Raw genomic sequence first — 16015 nt, 5'->3', positions numbered from 1 at the left:
CTCTACATATAGACTTAGGCAGATGCTGTATCTGAGTCTCCATCAAGCTGGCTATCACTTTTTATGTGCCCCGCCCTAGTGATTCCCTGAGACCACAGCCCACCCAACTTTCGGGCACACCCCAGCTGCTTCCAGTGGCTTCTCTATATAAATGGCCTGCCTTGGCTCATGCTGCAGACATTCTTAAAATCTCTCAAATGTTCACAAAATCCAAACAAGCGGCATCTAGCTTTGGCATGTCCTGTACCTCTGGCTACACACCTTAAGCCAGGCACTAGTGACAGCCATCCTTGGTTCATGGCTTGGCTTCTCAAGGCGCCTCCAAGCACAGTGTGGGTGGCAGCCATCTCTGGGTTGCTTTGTGGCTCATTCCAGGTGGCCCCGGGCAGCACACAAACTGCAGCTGAACTTGGCCTGCAGCGGGTCCCCTCTCAGGAAAGCCTGGGGCTGGCAAGCCTAGTGGCCACCTTCAGACTAGGCCAGAGCATTACTTAGCCACCTCCAAAGATGACACACCCAAAGGACAGACTGGACAAGCAGCACAGCCCTACTAAAGCGAACCCTGCTCTGTAGGGTCAGCCCGTGCACAATAGCTCTTCCACTGTGGTCACAGCCAGTCCTCACAACCAGTCAGCCTAAGGAGCAATTCCTCCCACTGATGTCCAAACAACAATGAAGTCTCAACTACAACGGGAAGGCACACACAAGTGACACACCTAGAGCACCTGGCTCTGATGATCATGAAGATTGCACCACTGAGTCCCACAGTACACCTACTACATTAGGTCACTCTACTAAGACCAGGAGGCATAGCAGCCCTACATAGAAACAAACGTAGGGAAGCAGTCAAATTGGAGAAACAAAGGAACACTTCCCAAATAAAAGTACAGAACAAAGCTCCAGAAAAAGAACTAAACAAAATTGGAGACAAGCAATCTACCAGACACAGCGTTCCAAACATTGGTTATAAGGATGCTCACTGGTTATAAGGATGCTCCCTGAGGGGAGAACTCAACAAAGAGATGGGAAACATAAAAATGAAGATAGAAAATTTAAAAGAGAAACAGTTAGAAATAAAACCACAATAACTGAAATGCAGAATACATTAGAGGGAATCAACAATAGAATGGATAAAGGAGAGGATCAAATTGGCGATTTAGAAAATAAAATAGCAGAAAACACTCAAGCAGTACAGCAAAAGATAAAAGAATCCAAAAAAATTGAGGAGAGTTTAAGGGGCCTCTAGGACAACATCAAGCATACCAACATTCACAGCATAGGGAAGCCAGGGGGAAGAGAGAGAGCCAGGAATTCAAAATCTATTTGAAGAAATAATGACTGAAAACTTCCCTAACCTGGTGAAGGAAATAGATACACAAGCCCAGGAAGTATAGAAAGTCCCAAGCAAAATGAACCTAAAGAGGAACTCCAAGACACATCATAGTTAAACTGTCAAAGTTTAAAGAAAGAATCTTAAAAGCAGCAAGAAAAAAGCAGTTAGGTACCTACAAGGGAGCTCCCTTAAGACTATCAGCTGATTTCTCAACAGAACCTTTGCAGGCCAGAAGGGATTGGCAGGAAATATTCAAAGTGATGAAAAGCAAGGACCTACACCCAAGATTACTCTATCCAGCAAAGCTATCATTTAGAATTGAAGGACAGAAAAACAGCTTCCCAGACAATAAAAAGTTAAAGGAGTTACTCACCACCAAACGAGTATTACAGGGAATGTTAGAGGGGCTTCTTTAAGACAGAAAAAAAAATAATTATCATAAGCAATAACTACAAATCTATCAACAATTTCTTAGAATATGAATGGATTAAATGCTCCAATCAAAAGAGATAGGGTGGCTGAATGGAATAGAAAACAAGATCCTTACATATGGTGCCTACAAGAGACTCACTTCAGATCAAAAGACACACAAAGACTAAAAGTAAAAGAATGGGAAAAAGATATTTCTTGAAAATGGAAATGAAGGGGGGAAAAGCTGACAAAATAAACTTTACTAGACAGAACAGACTTTATAACAAGTGCCAAAGAAGGACCCAGTAATCCCACTTCTGGGTAATTATCCGAAGAAACCCAAAATACTACTTCGAGAGGATTTGTGCATCCATATGTTCATTGAAGCATTATTTACAATGGCCAAGATGTGGAGACAGCCTGGGTGTCCATCAATGGATGAATAAATAAAGAGCAGGTGGTACATATATAAATGGAATATTGCTCGGCCATGGAAGGGAATGAGTTCTTGCCATCTGGGGCAGCATAAATGGACCTGGTCAGATACTGTGCTGAGTGAAGTATGTCAGACAGAGAAAAAGAGATGCAATGTGATTTTGCTTATATGTGTAATCTAAAGAACAAAATAAACAAGCAAACAAAACAGAAACAAACTCATAGATACAAAGAAAATTTTGATGGTTTCCAGACAGGAGGTGAGTTAGGGATGGGTGAAAAGGGGGAAGGAATTAAAAAATACAAGTTGGTTGTTATACCGTAGTCATGGAGATGTAGGATACAGCATAAAGAATATAGTCAATAATATTGTAATAACTATGTATGGTGTCAGATGAATACTAGTTTTATTGGGGTAATACATGAGCAGGGGGTTGGAGACAGGGTGAAAAAAGTGAAGGCATTAAGAAGTACAAATCGGTAGTTACAAAATAGTCATGGGGATGTAAAGTAAAGCACAGGGGGTGTAGTCAGTAATATGGTAATAACTATAGTGCCAGGTGGGTACTAGACTAGTCAGGGGGTTCACTCCTTAAATTATATAAATGTCTAACCACTATGCTGTACACCTGAAATTAATATAAAACAATGTTGAATGTCAACTGTAATTGAAAAATTAAAAGCGGTGAACAGGTAAAGGGGAATAAGAGGTTCAAATTTCCAGGTATGAAACAAATAAGTCATAGGGATAATGTATAGCATAGGGAATATAAACAAGAATATTGTGATAGCGTGGTATGTGGTGTCAGACGGTTTCTGGACTTATCATGGTGATCAGTTCTTTAGATCTATAAATGTTGAATAGCTATGGTGTGTGACCTGAAACTAGTATAATATCATATGTTAGCTATATTTTAATAAAAATCTTTTAAAAAATGAAAAGGAAGAATGTCCACAGCAGATGCAGAGCCTGGGAGAGATGCTGGGCCAGGCCAACAGCAGTAGGTGCTGTGGCGAGGGGGTGGAGCAGGAAAAGAAGTGAAGTGGGGTTTTAGATTTTATAATTAGGATGCCACTGAGGAACCTCTTCCAGACACTGTCCGTGGATCTGGAGAAGCCAATTGCTGCATGTTGGTGTGAATAAGAAGAAAGGAAGTGAAATGAGGAAGGAAGGCATATGAGAGGGATGAATGGATGCTTGGAGGGGAAGCTGTTTTAAGGTGCAAGAGACCTAAGGAGAAGGTCTACAGAAATATGTTAAATTTTTTAAAAGGTAATAAATACTCAAAACTCTACACTTCCTAATCATTGTATGACATTTTACTATCGTCTGCACTCTTGGAGTTAAGATTCTGCAAAGCTGTGTTGCTGTACACCACTTCCCCTCTACCAGGGTAGTAGCTATTTACACCACAAAAATTGCCAAACTCTACAAATCATGACTTTTTTGCCCAGAGAACCAGGTGTTAACCATTTACCAGCACATCCGTGGCGTGAGGGTCTTAACCAAGTTGGTAAACAGACGGGAAGGAGTGGGAGCGGGGACAATAGAAGGACAGGAGCTTGTGAGCACCACAGAACATCAGAACCTCCCCTCCTGGCGTCATCTGATGAATCTTATTATCTTCTCCCGTGTGAATTAATAAGTCACTCTGCAAACATTATTGTCTATCCTACGAGTTTCCACTTCCAGTGGAAAAATCACAGCTCAGTTCTTTAGATAGTGCAGCCACCAAGGCCTCACAAATAACAATCCTTTTCAAAACAGTGTCTCCAACCCAGAGACCAGAAGGAGAGTCTGGAGGGGGCCTGAAGGGGTGAGTGGAGCAGACCAAGACAGGGGCAATGAAGTTGGACAATCAGACGGGTAACGACCAACACTCCTAGACCTCGCCCCAGCTCCCAGCAGTCACATGGATGTGAACAAAAGATAGAAGCTTCTCAGAAGGTGAGCTCAGGACGGACTCAGGTGCCCCATGGCAGCCCCTTCTGGCCCAGGGCCCAGGTCCGCTGCTGCACTTGGCCACAGATCTTCTACCCCAAGCTCAGCTTCCTGAAAAGGGCCCAACCTTGGCTAATTCCATTTTCTGGTAATACTTACTTGCTCTTTGCTCTCTAATTTGCTCAAGGCTGTCAAATAGAAGCAAACATCAAAAAACTTCTTTAAAAATCCATAAGAGCAAATCTTAAATTGAGAAAACGGCATCTACGAATTACTATTATTTACAAATTAGAAAAAAAATGCATGGCTTTTCCATTTTAGTGGTGACACACCTTGATGTAGAAACATCTGTTTACCTCCGGGCCTGAGATTCTGGAGCATAGACACATACGATGGCTATATATCCCACCAGTGACCCGGCTCTTACCTCGGTGATAGCGTTAGGTGTGATGCCACATTCCTAGAGGCACAGGAGGTCATTTGAGCCTCCACTCCGAGTAAGTGTGCACTGCAGCCACAAACCCTCTCATGAAGACCTGTTTCACCACTCTCCCTGTGAGCAAGGGTCATAGTTCATCTTTCTCATACCCTAGATCAGTGTCCACCCAAAATAAACCCTAAGGGAATGTTTGAGGGATTTTTTAATTGTGTCTCCCTCTGGTGCCCACAGAAACAATAAGGGGATCTGAGACTCTTTCAGGCCAGTTATTTCTTCACTTCTTTTCCCTCATCTCCATTCTTCCAGGAGTCTGAATCTCCATAAGTGTTTGGGGTCAACTAGTGGTCACTATAGATAAGACTTCAAAAGTTTTTGTATGTACTTATGATGGTTCATTTTATGTGTCAACTTGGCTGGACCACAAGGTGCCCAGATATTTGATCAAACATGATTCTGCGTGTTTCTGAGAGGATGTTTTAGATGAGTTAAATCAATACACCGAGTAAAGCAGATGCCCACCCTTATGTGGGTGGGCCTCGTCTAATCAGCTGATGGCCTGAATAGAACAAAAAGGCTAACCTTCCCCCACGTAAGATAATTCTTCCTGTCTGATGGCCTTCTAACTGGGATAATGCTTTTTCCTTCCTTCAGACTCGAACTGAAACATTGGTTCTTCCTGGGTCTTGAGCCTGCAGAAACCCTGCAGACCCTGGGACTCACCAGCCTCCATAATTGTGGGAACAAAGCCTTTATAACAAATCTCTTTCTATGTAGATGTACATCCTATTGATTCTGTTTCTCTAGAGAACCTGGACTAATACACTAATGTTAAAAACTATTTGGGGGAACACCTACTTCTAAAAGGGTTGTCTCATTGCTATAGGAGCCACACCTGGGCCATGAGGTGGGGTGGTCCAGAGGAGCCGGAGCAGGGGAGGCTCCCACTCTCATCACCTGGGGCTCCTATCAGAGGCATCTCCTGGAGTCTGGTGTCATCACCTCCTAAGGAGAAATCACAGGTTACCCGCCTCCTCATAACACTGTTGGGGATCGCCAAGTTCAATGCAGGGACATTCGAGTGCATGTGACACTGTACATGCTGTGCCACATTTGGAACTGCTATTAGGCCCAACCTGCACCTATTCCTCAAAACCTTGAGTTCTGTCCAAGCACTGAGGTGGCAGGCCCCAGCCAGTCCTGCCTGATTTGGTGAGGTGTAGGTGGGGCAGGGGGTACTAATGGCCATGAGCTGACATCTATTGAAGCTGGGTGCTTGATGCACATGCGCTCTTTATACCATTCTCGCCATTTTTATGTTGTTATGTTTTGTATGTTGTATGTATGTTTGAAAAATCTTCATAACAAATGTTTAAATTTTTTATAGAAAGGTTTACAAAAGAACCAGGTGAGTGAGCATGTATGCAGGGCTGTGAACAAGACAAGGTGAATAGTCAGTGTCCGGAACTGGAGTCAGGGGATGTTTCTCTGGAGGCCTCAGGGCCCATCTGACGTGGGCCCCAGCCTCCTGATGTCGTTCCTCTCATCATTCCCGCCTTATAGAAATAATTCAGTATTGGGGACGAACGCCTGTTCACCCGCACACCCTCCTTTCAGGACACCTTGGGGCAGGCTCTTCTCCCACTGAGTGGGCTGTAAGGACACAGATTGAGCAGCAGCTCTCTGCTGGGGAAGCTCAGAGCATCGAAGCTGAGGCCAGAGGGAAAGGAAGTGAGAGGGGATGTGCCAAATCCTAGGAGGTAAAGGCTCTTCAGGGTGCAGCATGGCATGGCCAGTGTTCCCAGAAGTGAGCACACACTGAGTCCATCTCCAGGAGGGGCGATCTGTCATTGGGGGTGGCTGGCTCTTCCACACAAAAACACTAAAAACAGTCGTGTTTTCATTGCGTTAGCCCAAGAGGTGAAAGCTTTCTGTTACTCCTTCTTTGGGGGAACACATCAGAGGCCCCCGTTATGTGGTATTTCTGCTGAACACCAACGGAAGGGCCTGTTCTTCCTCAACAGAGTGAGAATCATGTTGTAATTTTTACATTTTTTTGAACAGAAGGCTTCTATTTGGGCAAGTGGCATTAGCAATGTTTAATATTTGCAAAGTAAAAAACAATAGTATTAAACACGTCGTTCGTAGTCTAGACTGCCAAACAATTAGAGTGGATGAAATTTGATAAAATAACGTTTAAATGAACTCTTTACTTCTTCTTCTGCCTATGCAATAGACGGAAGTGAGAAAAGGCTCACTTGAGGGGCTTTCCCTTTAGGGAAACAGCACATTCAGATGGCACACCAGGATGGCTTCAAGTCTAAAGTGAGCAGCGTTATAATAACGAGCTCTGGACATTTTTCTCAGAAAGCCTTGGCTTTGAGGACTTCACATAATCCAATACTGCTGGGGCATCAGGACAGAATAGCAAGGTGGGGCCCTGTGCCACCCCTCAGGTTTTCCTTCTCCGTGGTTCTCCTTCTGGCTTCTAGGATTCCCTACACTTCCCCAGGAGCCTGGGATCATGGCTAGAAACCCAGGGCACCGCTGGAAGACGGTAGAACTTGCCAGACCAGTTATGCAGCAGGAAGGCCAGGCTGAGCCCAGAATCCAAGGGCCAAAGACTCCACAGACAGATGCACTAAGCTGCTGCCAGCTGCCTGGGCAAGCGCAGATGCTGATCTGATCCCAGCCAGCGGTACCGGCCATACAGAAATGAGAAGAGGCAAGAAAAAGCCAGCTCACCAAGAAAAGCAGCCACTGGTCCTCTCCTTCTAGGCACCTGGTACCCAGGTTTTCCATTACCAGGACTTGCTTAAGAGATATTTATCGTATCTTCCACCAAAATATGACATATGCTCAAAGATAATACAGTGGGGAGGGAGAGGAACAAGAAGTTACTCTTTATAGGATTAAAGTTTCATCAGTCACTTATCTTTCAGAATTATTTTCTCTTAAACATGAATATAAAAGACATGGGTGATATAATCAGGTATTTCTGAAAATATGACATTTACTCTTTCCTAACAAGAAAAAAAATAATCACTGTTTGAAATCATCACAAGTTGTCTGTGTGTGTGTGTGTGTGTGTGTGTGTGTGTGTGTGTGTGTGGTAGTGTACCTGAATATTACCTTTGGAACCCTCTGAAGACCAGCAGCAGCCCCCATGGGCACTTGGGGTCCTAGCCAGCTTGGACTCTTAGGCAATAGAATTTGAAGATGGGCAACAGCATGATCAATACTTTGTATTTCTATAGGCCTTTCAAGTAAAAATTTAAAATGTTCCAAAATAAAATTTTAATAAAAATATTCATTGTTGTTTGTTGCTGAATTTTCCTTTTCTGTCTATCAAGGAAATATTTTCTTGTTCATTTCCTTTCACGTCGCCAAAAGAAAAAGCGAAGTGTCAAGCATACTTGGGGGTGGGTACAAAGGTCCTGCAATGAAGCCTCTGGACATCAATGCAAACCTAACGGCTGCGTGTGTCCACCTTCCTCATTTGCATAACCTCACGCTGTCGTCAGCCACAGACTCAAGTGATGGCATGAAGGACAACAAACATGCACTGTGCTTTGAATGCTACAGCTGCTCAGTAAATTGTCCATTTTAAAATTTCATATCTGTCATTAATTAATATTGCAACCTGCTGTTCAAATACATAGACATTTTCTAGATAAGCAAAACCCACCAGACTTCTGTATTTTAAGGTTTCCACTTTCATGTAATTGGATTAAGTTGAAATATTTTTGAATAATAAATGTGTGTGCAATATCCTAATATTGTCTGTAGGTAGGTATTTCTATGAGGAGGGAAATCTCTAATTATAGATCATATGATTTTCCAGGAGATGGGAAAACATTTTGGGGGTTCCTTAATTTAGAAATAGATTTAAATCAAAGAGAATAATAATAAGTTCTTTCCCAAACCCTAGGCCTTCAGATTTTACAAGTGATGTAAAATGATGTTAAAAGATTGCCCCTTTCTATCTACCAGAGGTCTTTAAAAGCAACGATAGCAATAAAACTACTCATAAATCAGCAAAAAGACTAAATTAAGATTTTTTTCCAGTTTTGAGATTTTTTCCAAGGAAATATGTTCATGGTTTTAAACTCAATATGCGTGATGTGGAAATGTACACCAACAGAGGGCCACGTGATCATGTGAACCAAACATGTGTGCATGAGAAATTGTCCTGTAGCATCTGGTCTTTCTGTGTGATTTCAGATTTCTCTGGTGCAGCCTGAGCTTTTGTTCACATTATTCTATTGTTCAACCCTGAGGATGGACCAGGCAATGGCACCGGGCACTACCGAGCCATGCTATGCACCCCAGGTCACGGCAACCCTTTAGTTGAGGCATGACAAAGTGACTCTTAGCCCCAAAAGGCCCTGGGCAGACTCAGCGCTACGCCTGTTTGAGTAGTTGCTTCTGTGTGTCACAACCTTACACCAGCAGAATGGCCCAGCAGGGCAGACTTGCTTTAGTGGTTCATCATTACTCAGCCATAACCAAGCTGGATGTCTGCCTTCATTCTTCAAAAGGCAAGAGCAAAGCACTAAGCCAAGTGAATGATTTTTTTAAGTAAAACTTTAAAGGCAAAAGTAGATACCTGACACTGTGCTGTACACCTGAACCTGATGTAGAGTAAGTAATATTGAATATCAACTACAATTATATATATATAATTAAATAATATATAAATTATATATATATATATATAAAAGTCATGAAATGTAAAGTATAGCAGGGGAATATAGTCAATGGTTTCATAACAATTATATATGATGTCAGAGGGGTAGTAAGTAGACTAGGAGGGGGTTCATCATCTTGTGAGGGGTGTTAATGTCTAATCATTATGTTGTTTTGTAAACCCGAAGCTAAAAACAAATAAGTAAATGAAGGCAACAGTAGGACAATTCCCCCTACATTTGAAAACTATCCTCTACGTTCAACATGGCAGGTGTAGAAAGCTTTGCCAAGGTTGATTTGTCTATTTTAAACATAGGCATTTATTTATTTATAGATAGATAGATGATAGATAGATAGATAGATAGCAATTATACTAATACACTGGACGTGATACATGCTGGTGTCACTGTTTAACCTCAAAGTTGTCGGGAGTTTTTGTTTGTTTTTGTCTTTTTGTTTTTGGCTCCTGCTTATATATATTAAAGAAAGGATACAGAAAGAATATTCACCTTCTTTTATAATAAACTCAACCAGGTGTGCATATTTACATTCCTTTTGTGAAATACATTAATCAATTTTCAGAGGCTAAGACGAAGCAGCCTTTGGGGCTCAATGTTTAACACTGATGATTACATTCCTTTGTCAGTACTTCTTAGATAGTTAGAGATAATCTACAAAGTTAACTGTTTCCCTTAATGTTTTGATTCCAAAATCACCCAGATACAACATTTTACCTGAGAATGTCGTCTGTTGAATTTTTAAACTGGATCTGTAGCTAGTACGTAGAGAACAGGTATCCTGCAGGTTTCTCAACTGCTGACAACACCATGGGGATAGATTTGTCTTATTGTTTTTCTTAAATAAAATGCCATGCCTTGGGGTGACCAGACTGAATGCACCTCTGACCCCGTCTCCCAGTCTGGGATGTTTCCCAGCTGTAGATCCAGCACTGTGATAGCTCCCTGCTCTCTAAAGGCAGAAGTGTGGGCTGGCCAGTTGGTCAGTGCTGGGTATTTATTCCTTAAAGATCACAAAATACTTGCCTAAGGGAGGAATTTTATAGACCATATCAGGCGTGATTTTATAATGTTTTGTGTTGGAGGAAAAATCTCCTTTTCAGGCTGTGGCTCCAGATGCCACAAGCTCAGTCCCTTTCAACCTGCTTAAATGAAAGACTACAGTCCCTAGGGGAAAACAGTCCCAAATTCTTCTCCTGCAGCTGTAAACCAAAACCTTTAGGTAGGGGTGAAAGGCAGACACCAAGGAAAACCTTGATGGGTAAGAAAGTACAGCTTGTCTTACATAAAGCAAGACAGCATTTGGCCTGCATGGCCAGGAGCTGGAAATTCTTGCTGTGGAGGGAAGGAAACCATCCACCTTGCCTCCTGGGGCAAACACAGCAGAAGTAATGGCACCATCTGCATTTCTCATCGCAGGGGCTGCCCAGTTCTTCCAAGTGTGTTCACTGTGCCTAGGTAGGCCTGAAGTACAGTTCCCAGGGATAGGGGCCCATGCCGGAGGAGCACAGGGCGGACACATGGCAAAGCCAAGTGGTAAAGGCATGCCAAAGGAGTGGGGCCAAGGCAAACCAGGACAGTGAGGTCACCGTTTTTAAACCCTCTCCCAATGGATGCGCAACGGGAGCGTTGGTGGTGTCCCGTCCCCGCTGCCAGGCAAGCCGGCTGCGAAGCAGTGCGCACCTCCTGGCCTCCAAGACTACCAAGCGTGGCGGACGCCCCTGCACCCGGGCTTCCCCACCCCGCTGCCCGCGCCTGCACCCACCTTGACGACGTAGGTGACTCCGGCCCCCAGCACCTGCTCGCTGGCGGGGGACGCGCGGGGCGGCGGCTCGTCGCTGGACCGGCCCTTCCTGGCGGCGCGCATGGCCGGGGCGCGGGGGCCGGGGGACGAGCTGCCGTCCGGGGCTGCCAGGCTGGGCGCGCTGCAGCTGCCCGAGAGCCGCGCGCCCGCCCGCTCCCTGGCCGCCGACAGGCCGCGGAGGCCCGAGCTGGAGAGTTTTAGGTGGGACACCTTGTGGAGCAGGTGGCCCAGGCTGCCCGGGCCATCGTCGGGCGCCTTGCGCAACGCGTCTCCAGACACCAGGTAGGGGGCCGCCGCCGGGGCCGCGCGCGTCGCCGAGACCTTGCCTCCGCTGCTCACCGACAGGTTGTGCAGAAGGTCATCGACCGATGTCACCGAGTCATTCCTGAAACGGTTGTACTTGGTGCGTGGAAGCATGCCCCTCAGTGGGCTCGCCGCATCCGCCCGGGCGCTGCAGGTGCGGGCGCGGGCGCGGGCTGCCACGCATAGCAGGCGAGCCGCTGTTCCCGGGGCGGACGCAGCGGCCGGGACGGCGGCGGGGTCGGGGGCGCTGGCGGGAGCGCAGGCTTCCCACCCCTAACACCCGGAGCCGCCGTGGCCGCGTAGCCCCAGCCCCGCACGCGGCTTCTTAGGGCGGCACGCTGGCTTTTCAAAAGTCATAGTTTCCTCTGATGAGCGCCCAGCTGCTTGGAGCCGTTCACAGCAAAAGCATGACTCACTCCGAGAGGAGACCCTTCTCAACAAAGGCTCGGTGAACACTGCAAATCACTTCCTGTAGCAAAAAAAAAAAAAAGAAAAAAAGAAAACCACATACACCCACTAACGGCACACTAGAGCCAATCAATTCTCAAATTTCCTTTTTCTACCTTCCCAGATATTTCCTTCCAACCTTTGATTTTTCACCTCCCCATCCTCCTCCCTCAGCATTTGTGCCAAAAGTAAATCTAGTTTTTTTCAAATGATCAGATGAACTTTTTGAAACCCATTATTCTATGCTAGGGTTTTCTCTTCCCCATCAGCCCATCTGTGTGTGCCTGTAAGCGTCTGACAGCGATGCGTTAAAATGTGACGAAGTCTTTTTAAGAATAAGATCTTCAGCAGATCCTCATGAATTCTGATTTGGAAGGCAAGCATAAATGTTACATAGCAAAAAAAAGGGGGGTGGGGTGGGGTGGGGAGAGGGGATATTCAATCCCAGGTGAAGAGAAAAGTACCACTTTCCTGGATTTTTCTTTTCAAATCAACAGAGCGGCCATGACAAATGTCTTTGTGGCAATACAGTTCCTCCAAAACAAACAAAAAATTTACATATGAACTTCTGCACAGAGCCAGTAAGGGTCTCTCCCCTGCTAATTTACAGCAGACTTTCTCAGCCAGGGTTAAGTTGAAAACCTACTTCCCAAAAAAAAAGACGAAGAGTGCTTCTTTGATGAATGGCATCAGGCTCCAGAAATCCATTCCAAAAAAAGGGTCTGTGCTTGAAGCTTTATTCCAACTGAATGTGTTCAAGCTCTGGAAAAATGCCTAAGAAACACTACAAATACATGTCAATGTTCCTTCAGTTGTGGCTTGCAGCCCTGCAGTAAGGAAGAGAAAAAATGCAGCTGCTCTCCTTACACATCAAATCCGCAGGAAAATGCCCCTTTTTTTTTTTTTTTCAGGAATCGAACTCAGGCTGCAAGAGAACCGCACAGGCCTCCCTCTCAGGAGAACAGGGCATTTTAGTGGCCCCCTGGAGGTATGCAGGGCTCAAACCCACAACCCCTCTCACTGTGGGCTCTGCTGTCTTCCTCGGTCATTGAAATAGCCTGTCAGACACAGTGAAATGCTCCCTGTCCAAGTTTCCGGCTACCTCTGTGCAAGCAAATGCATTTACCTCTAGCACGTTATCAGGTCACCCTGAGACTTCTCACACCCACCACTAGACATGTGACACATGAGGCACCCAGCGTTGAAGAGCTCTATGGAGCAACTGTCACCAGTGCCAGTCACAGCGGGCGGACTGCTGGACGCAGTAGTGCAGGCGAGCAGCGGCTCCCAGCTCAAGGCCGCAGGCCTAACAGGGCAGGCGCACAGCTCTCATCTTTTCCCTTCCCCTTGCTTGCATAGCAACAGCAAATGCACACCCCATAGATGATTGGGGTGGTTATCAAAGCCCCCCCCCGCCCCCAAATCTAAAGCGAGAATATCCTATCATTCCCAAACCGTGGTCTTCATTAGAAACAGACAAAAACAGCAAAATGTGAATGAAAGCTGTTTGTGTGAATGAAAGGGCTAGCTAGCGAGCCAGAGTTTCTGTGAATGAAGCAGGTCCTTGCAGCGGGCGCCAGGCAATCCCCTGGTTCTAGCGGCCTCAGCCAATGAGCAGCAGCCCCGATGACTCATTCAGCAAAGGCCTGCTCAATAGTGGAAGGTTCCATTTCAATCAAAGGCGGGATCTTTCATCCAACGGCAGTGTGTGGGGAAAAAAAAAAAAAAAAGCTAGCCTGATTACAAAGAAGCAGGGAGGAAGGGACCGCCGTTGTGGAGAGAGGAAAAACCAGTTTTTCAAGGAAAATCAAGAACAGTACGTCAGGTAAGAATGTAAACAGGATTGCCCTCTTGGAGGTGGGCTGTGCCCCCAAATTTTCATTCAGCCATTCATTTACATCAGGGAGCAACCGTGAATGTGCCATTCGGTTCAGAATTTATTATGAATGTACAGTGAAGGCACATTCAAAACTTAGGTACCTCGTCCTGGATTCTTTTTGTGAAAGGAATATAGAACGCACCTGCTCGTCTGAGTCTCCACAAAGAAAATAAATAAATAAACCCAAAGCTACACCATTAACCCTTTAGCCAACAGATTTATTTTTTATTGTACCTTGGTAAATGGAGGGAAAATGGCCATTTTAAAATATAAATAGCAATATAAATTTACTACATGTAAGGAGATATATAATCAAAGAGGGTGATTAATAGTCCAAGAGCACAATAGTACAGTGAAACCTCACTTACAAGAAGATGGCATCAGAGCTTTGGAATGTAGAAGAAAAGCAGAAAGAAACCCCAAAGGCAGCTCAGCACCAAAAGAGAAGCTTCCAGCCCAGGAACCCATGCCCTTCACTCCCAGGACAGCCTTGGGGACCTCAGGAGTGTTTCTGCTTATTTTAGACGCTATCCCCAAAGCCCAAGTATCTGGTTTATCATCTCTGTGACAATGCAGAGATGGATGATAGATACAATTTTCATAGTTTGGCAGCATAAAAGAAAACAGAGAAAAAGAAATTATAAAGTCAGCCTTAAGACTCAAAAAAGCCAGGCAGCCTGGGTCCTTTAGCCTTTCCAGAATATTGTGGTTTTACTTTTTAAATCTATTAATTTAAATATGTACTGGTTTTCTGTTGCTGCTGTGCCCTCAAAATCAGTGGTTTCAAATGACACAAATGTTATTACCTCCCAGTGCTGTATGTCAGAAGTCACATGGGATGAAGCCGCCATTGCCAGCGCCGTGCTCAAGGTAATTCAGAGATCTGTGGGGCAGGCCAGCCTGAGTCTGCTCACCTTCAAAGCCTATGCATCACAGAAAAAGAATTCACCTCACTAAACTTCTGTGAGGATTAATGAGCTTTCATGCTACCCCGTTCCCAAGGGTCAATCTAAATATGTGGAGGAGCCCAGGACTCAACTTGAAGAAAGCATCTCACATCTCCGACAGTGTTACCAGCCATATACAAGTTGGTGTTAAGAAATATATTCCCAAACTGAGCCCAAGATGCCGAGTTTGGTTTAGTGGGGATTAGACAGCTATGAATATCTCCAAAATGCACCTCCTGAATTCTTTTTCTAAGACTTGGTGTTATTGGTTTTGCTGGCATTATTGGACTTCTTTTGGCTAGAGGTTCAAAAATAAAGAAGCTGCTATATCCATCTGGTTTCATGGGATTAGCTGCCTCTCTGTATTATCCACAACAAGCCATCGTATTTGTCCAGGTCAGTGGGGAGAAATTATGTGACTGGGGTTTATGGGGTTTATGAGGACACATAGTCATAGAAGATTTGTGGAAGAACTTTCAAAAGCCAGGAAATGTGAAGAATTCACTGGGAAATAAGTAGAATGCTCCATGTTCTGACCATTTTAATCAGTTGTAGGTAAACATTGGAAACTCCATATAATAAGCCAGTATTTCTTCAGAGAAATGGCAGAAAAATCAGTACTGAATGTAATAAACTGGCTTCTTCAGAGAAACTATACTAGGCCTCTTTGTTATCTTGGGTGATGCCATACCACAAGGTGACTAATCAGAAATCCTTTCACTTAGAGATAATGTACAAGCCTTAGAATCCCTTGTTCTCATGTTGCTATTTATGTACACAATTAAAATTCCAAGTTAAAAAAAAGTCATATTGGATAAAGCCCAAGGGTGGGCAGAGCTGCGTTCTTTTGGAGGCCCTGGGGAGAGTCCTTCTCCTGGCCTTTTCCTACTTCTAGAGGCTGCCCATGCGTTCCTAAGGATGGGCCACGAGCTGGGCCCTGGGGAGGGCTTTGCCTCCTAGAAGGTTTCATCCTAGCAAGACAGACAGAAAATCTAAAATTAGCATTATAACCCAGTACAATGCTATGCAAATGTTTTAATGCAAAACCTATCCAGAGGGGCGTGTGCTGAGCTTGGTCTGTGGATGTCAGGGGTGACTTCAGTGGAGTCATTGACGGATTGCTGGGATCTTCCAGGTAGAGGAGGAGAGTTCTGAGGAGGAGATGCTGTGTGAGGAACAGCTTAAGGCTGAGCCAACTCAACGGCTCCCGGAATCCTGTGTAGATTGTTGGGTTGGTGGGAATGTTGGGAAGCCAGACCACGAAAAGGGCTGGGCCAGGAGGGTCCAGGAATAATGTATAACCTCCTGGAGATGCACGGGGAGGCCTGCAGGGGCTTGAGAGGGTGACACAGTCAGTTTTGCACTTTGACAG

General features: G+C 44.9%; 1 protein-coding gene and 1 pseudogene across 1 annotated transcript in view; one reads left to right on the top strand and one right to left on the bottom strand.

Moving 5' to 3' along the window:
• SHC3 (SHC adaptor protein 3) overlaps positions 1 to 11918 on the bottom strand; it is a 179604-nt gene extending 167686 nt beyond the window's left edge. The window contains exon 1 of the mRNA XM_019633074.1: positions 11029 to 11918. Within this exon, the coding sequence (XP_019488619.1) occupies positions 11029 to 11484 (456 nt within the window). The 5' untranslated portion in view covers positions 11485 to 11918. The remainder of the gene's footprint in view (positions 1 to 11028) is intronic.
• A 1648-nt stretch (positions 11919 to 13566) lies between these two features.
• LOC109376924 (MICOS complex subunit MIC26 pseudogene) lies at positions 13567 to 15162 on the top strand (annotated as a pseudogene).
• Positions 15163 to 16015: the final 853 nt, after the last annotated feature.

This window comes from Hipposideros armiger, unplaced genomic scaffold (genome assembly GCF_001890085.2).
Source record: "Hipposideros armiger isolate ML-2016 unplaced genomic scaffold, ASM189008v1 scaffold_1239, whole genome shotgun sequence".
NCBI classification, from domain to species: domain Eukaryota; kingdom Metazoa; phylum Chordata; class Mammalia; order Chiroptera; family Hipposideridae; genus Hipposideros; species Hipposideros armiger.
This window is presented reverse-complemented; position numbering and strand designations above follow the sequence as displayed.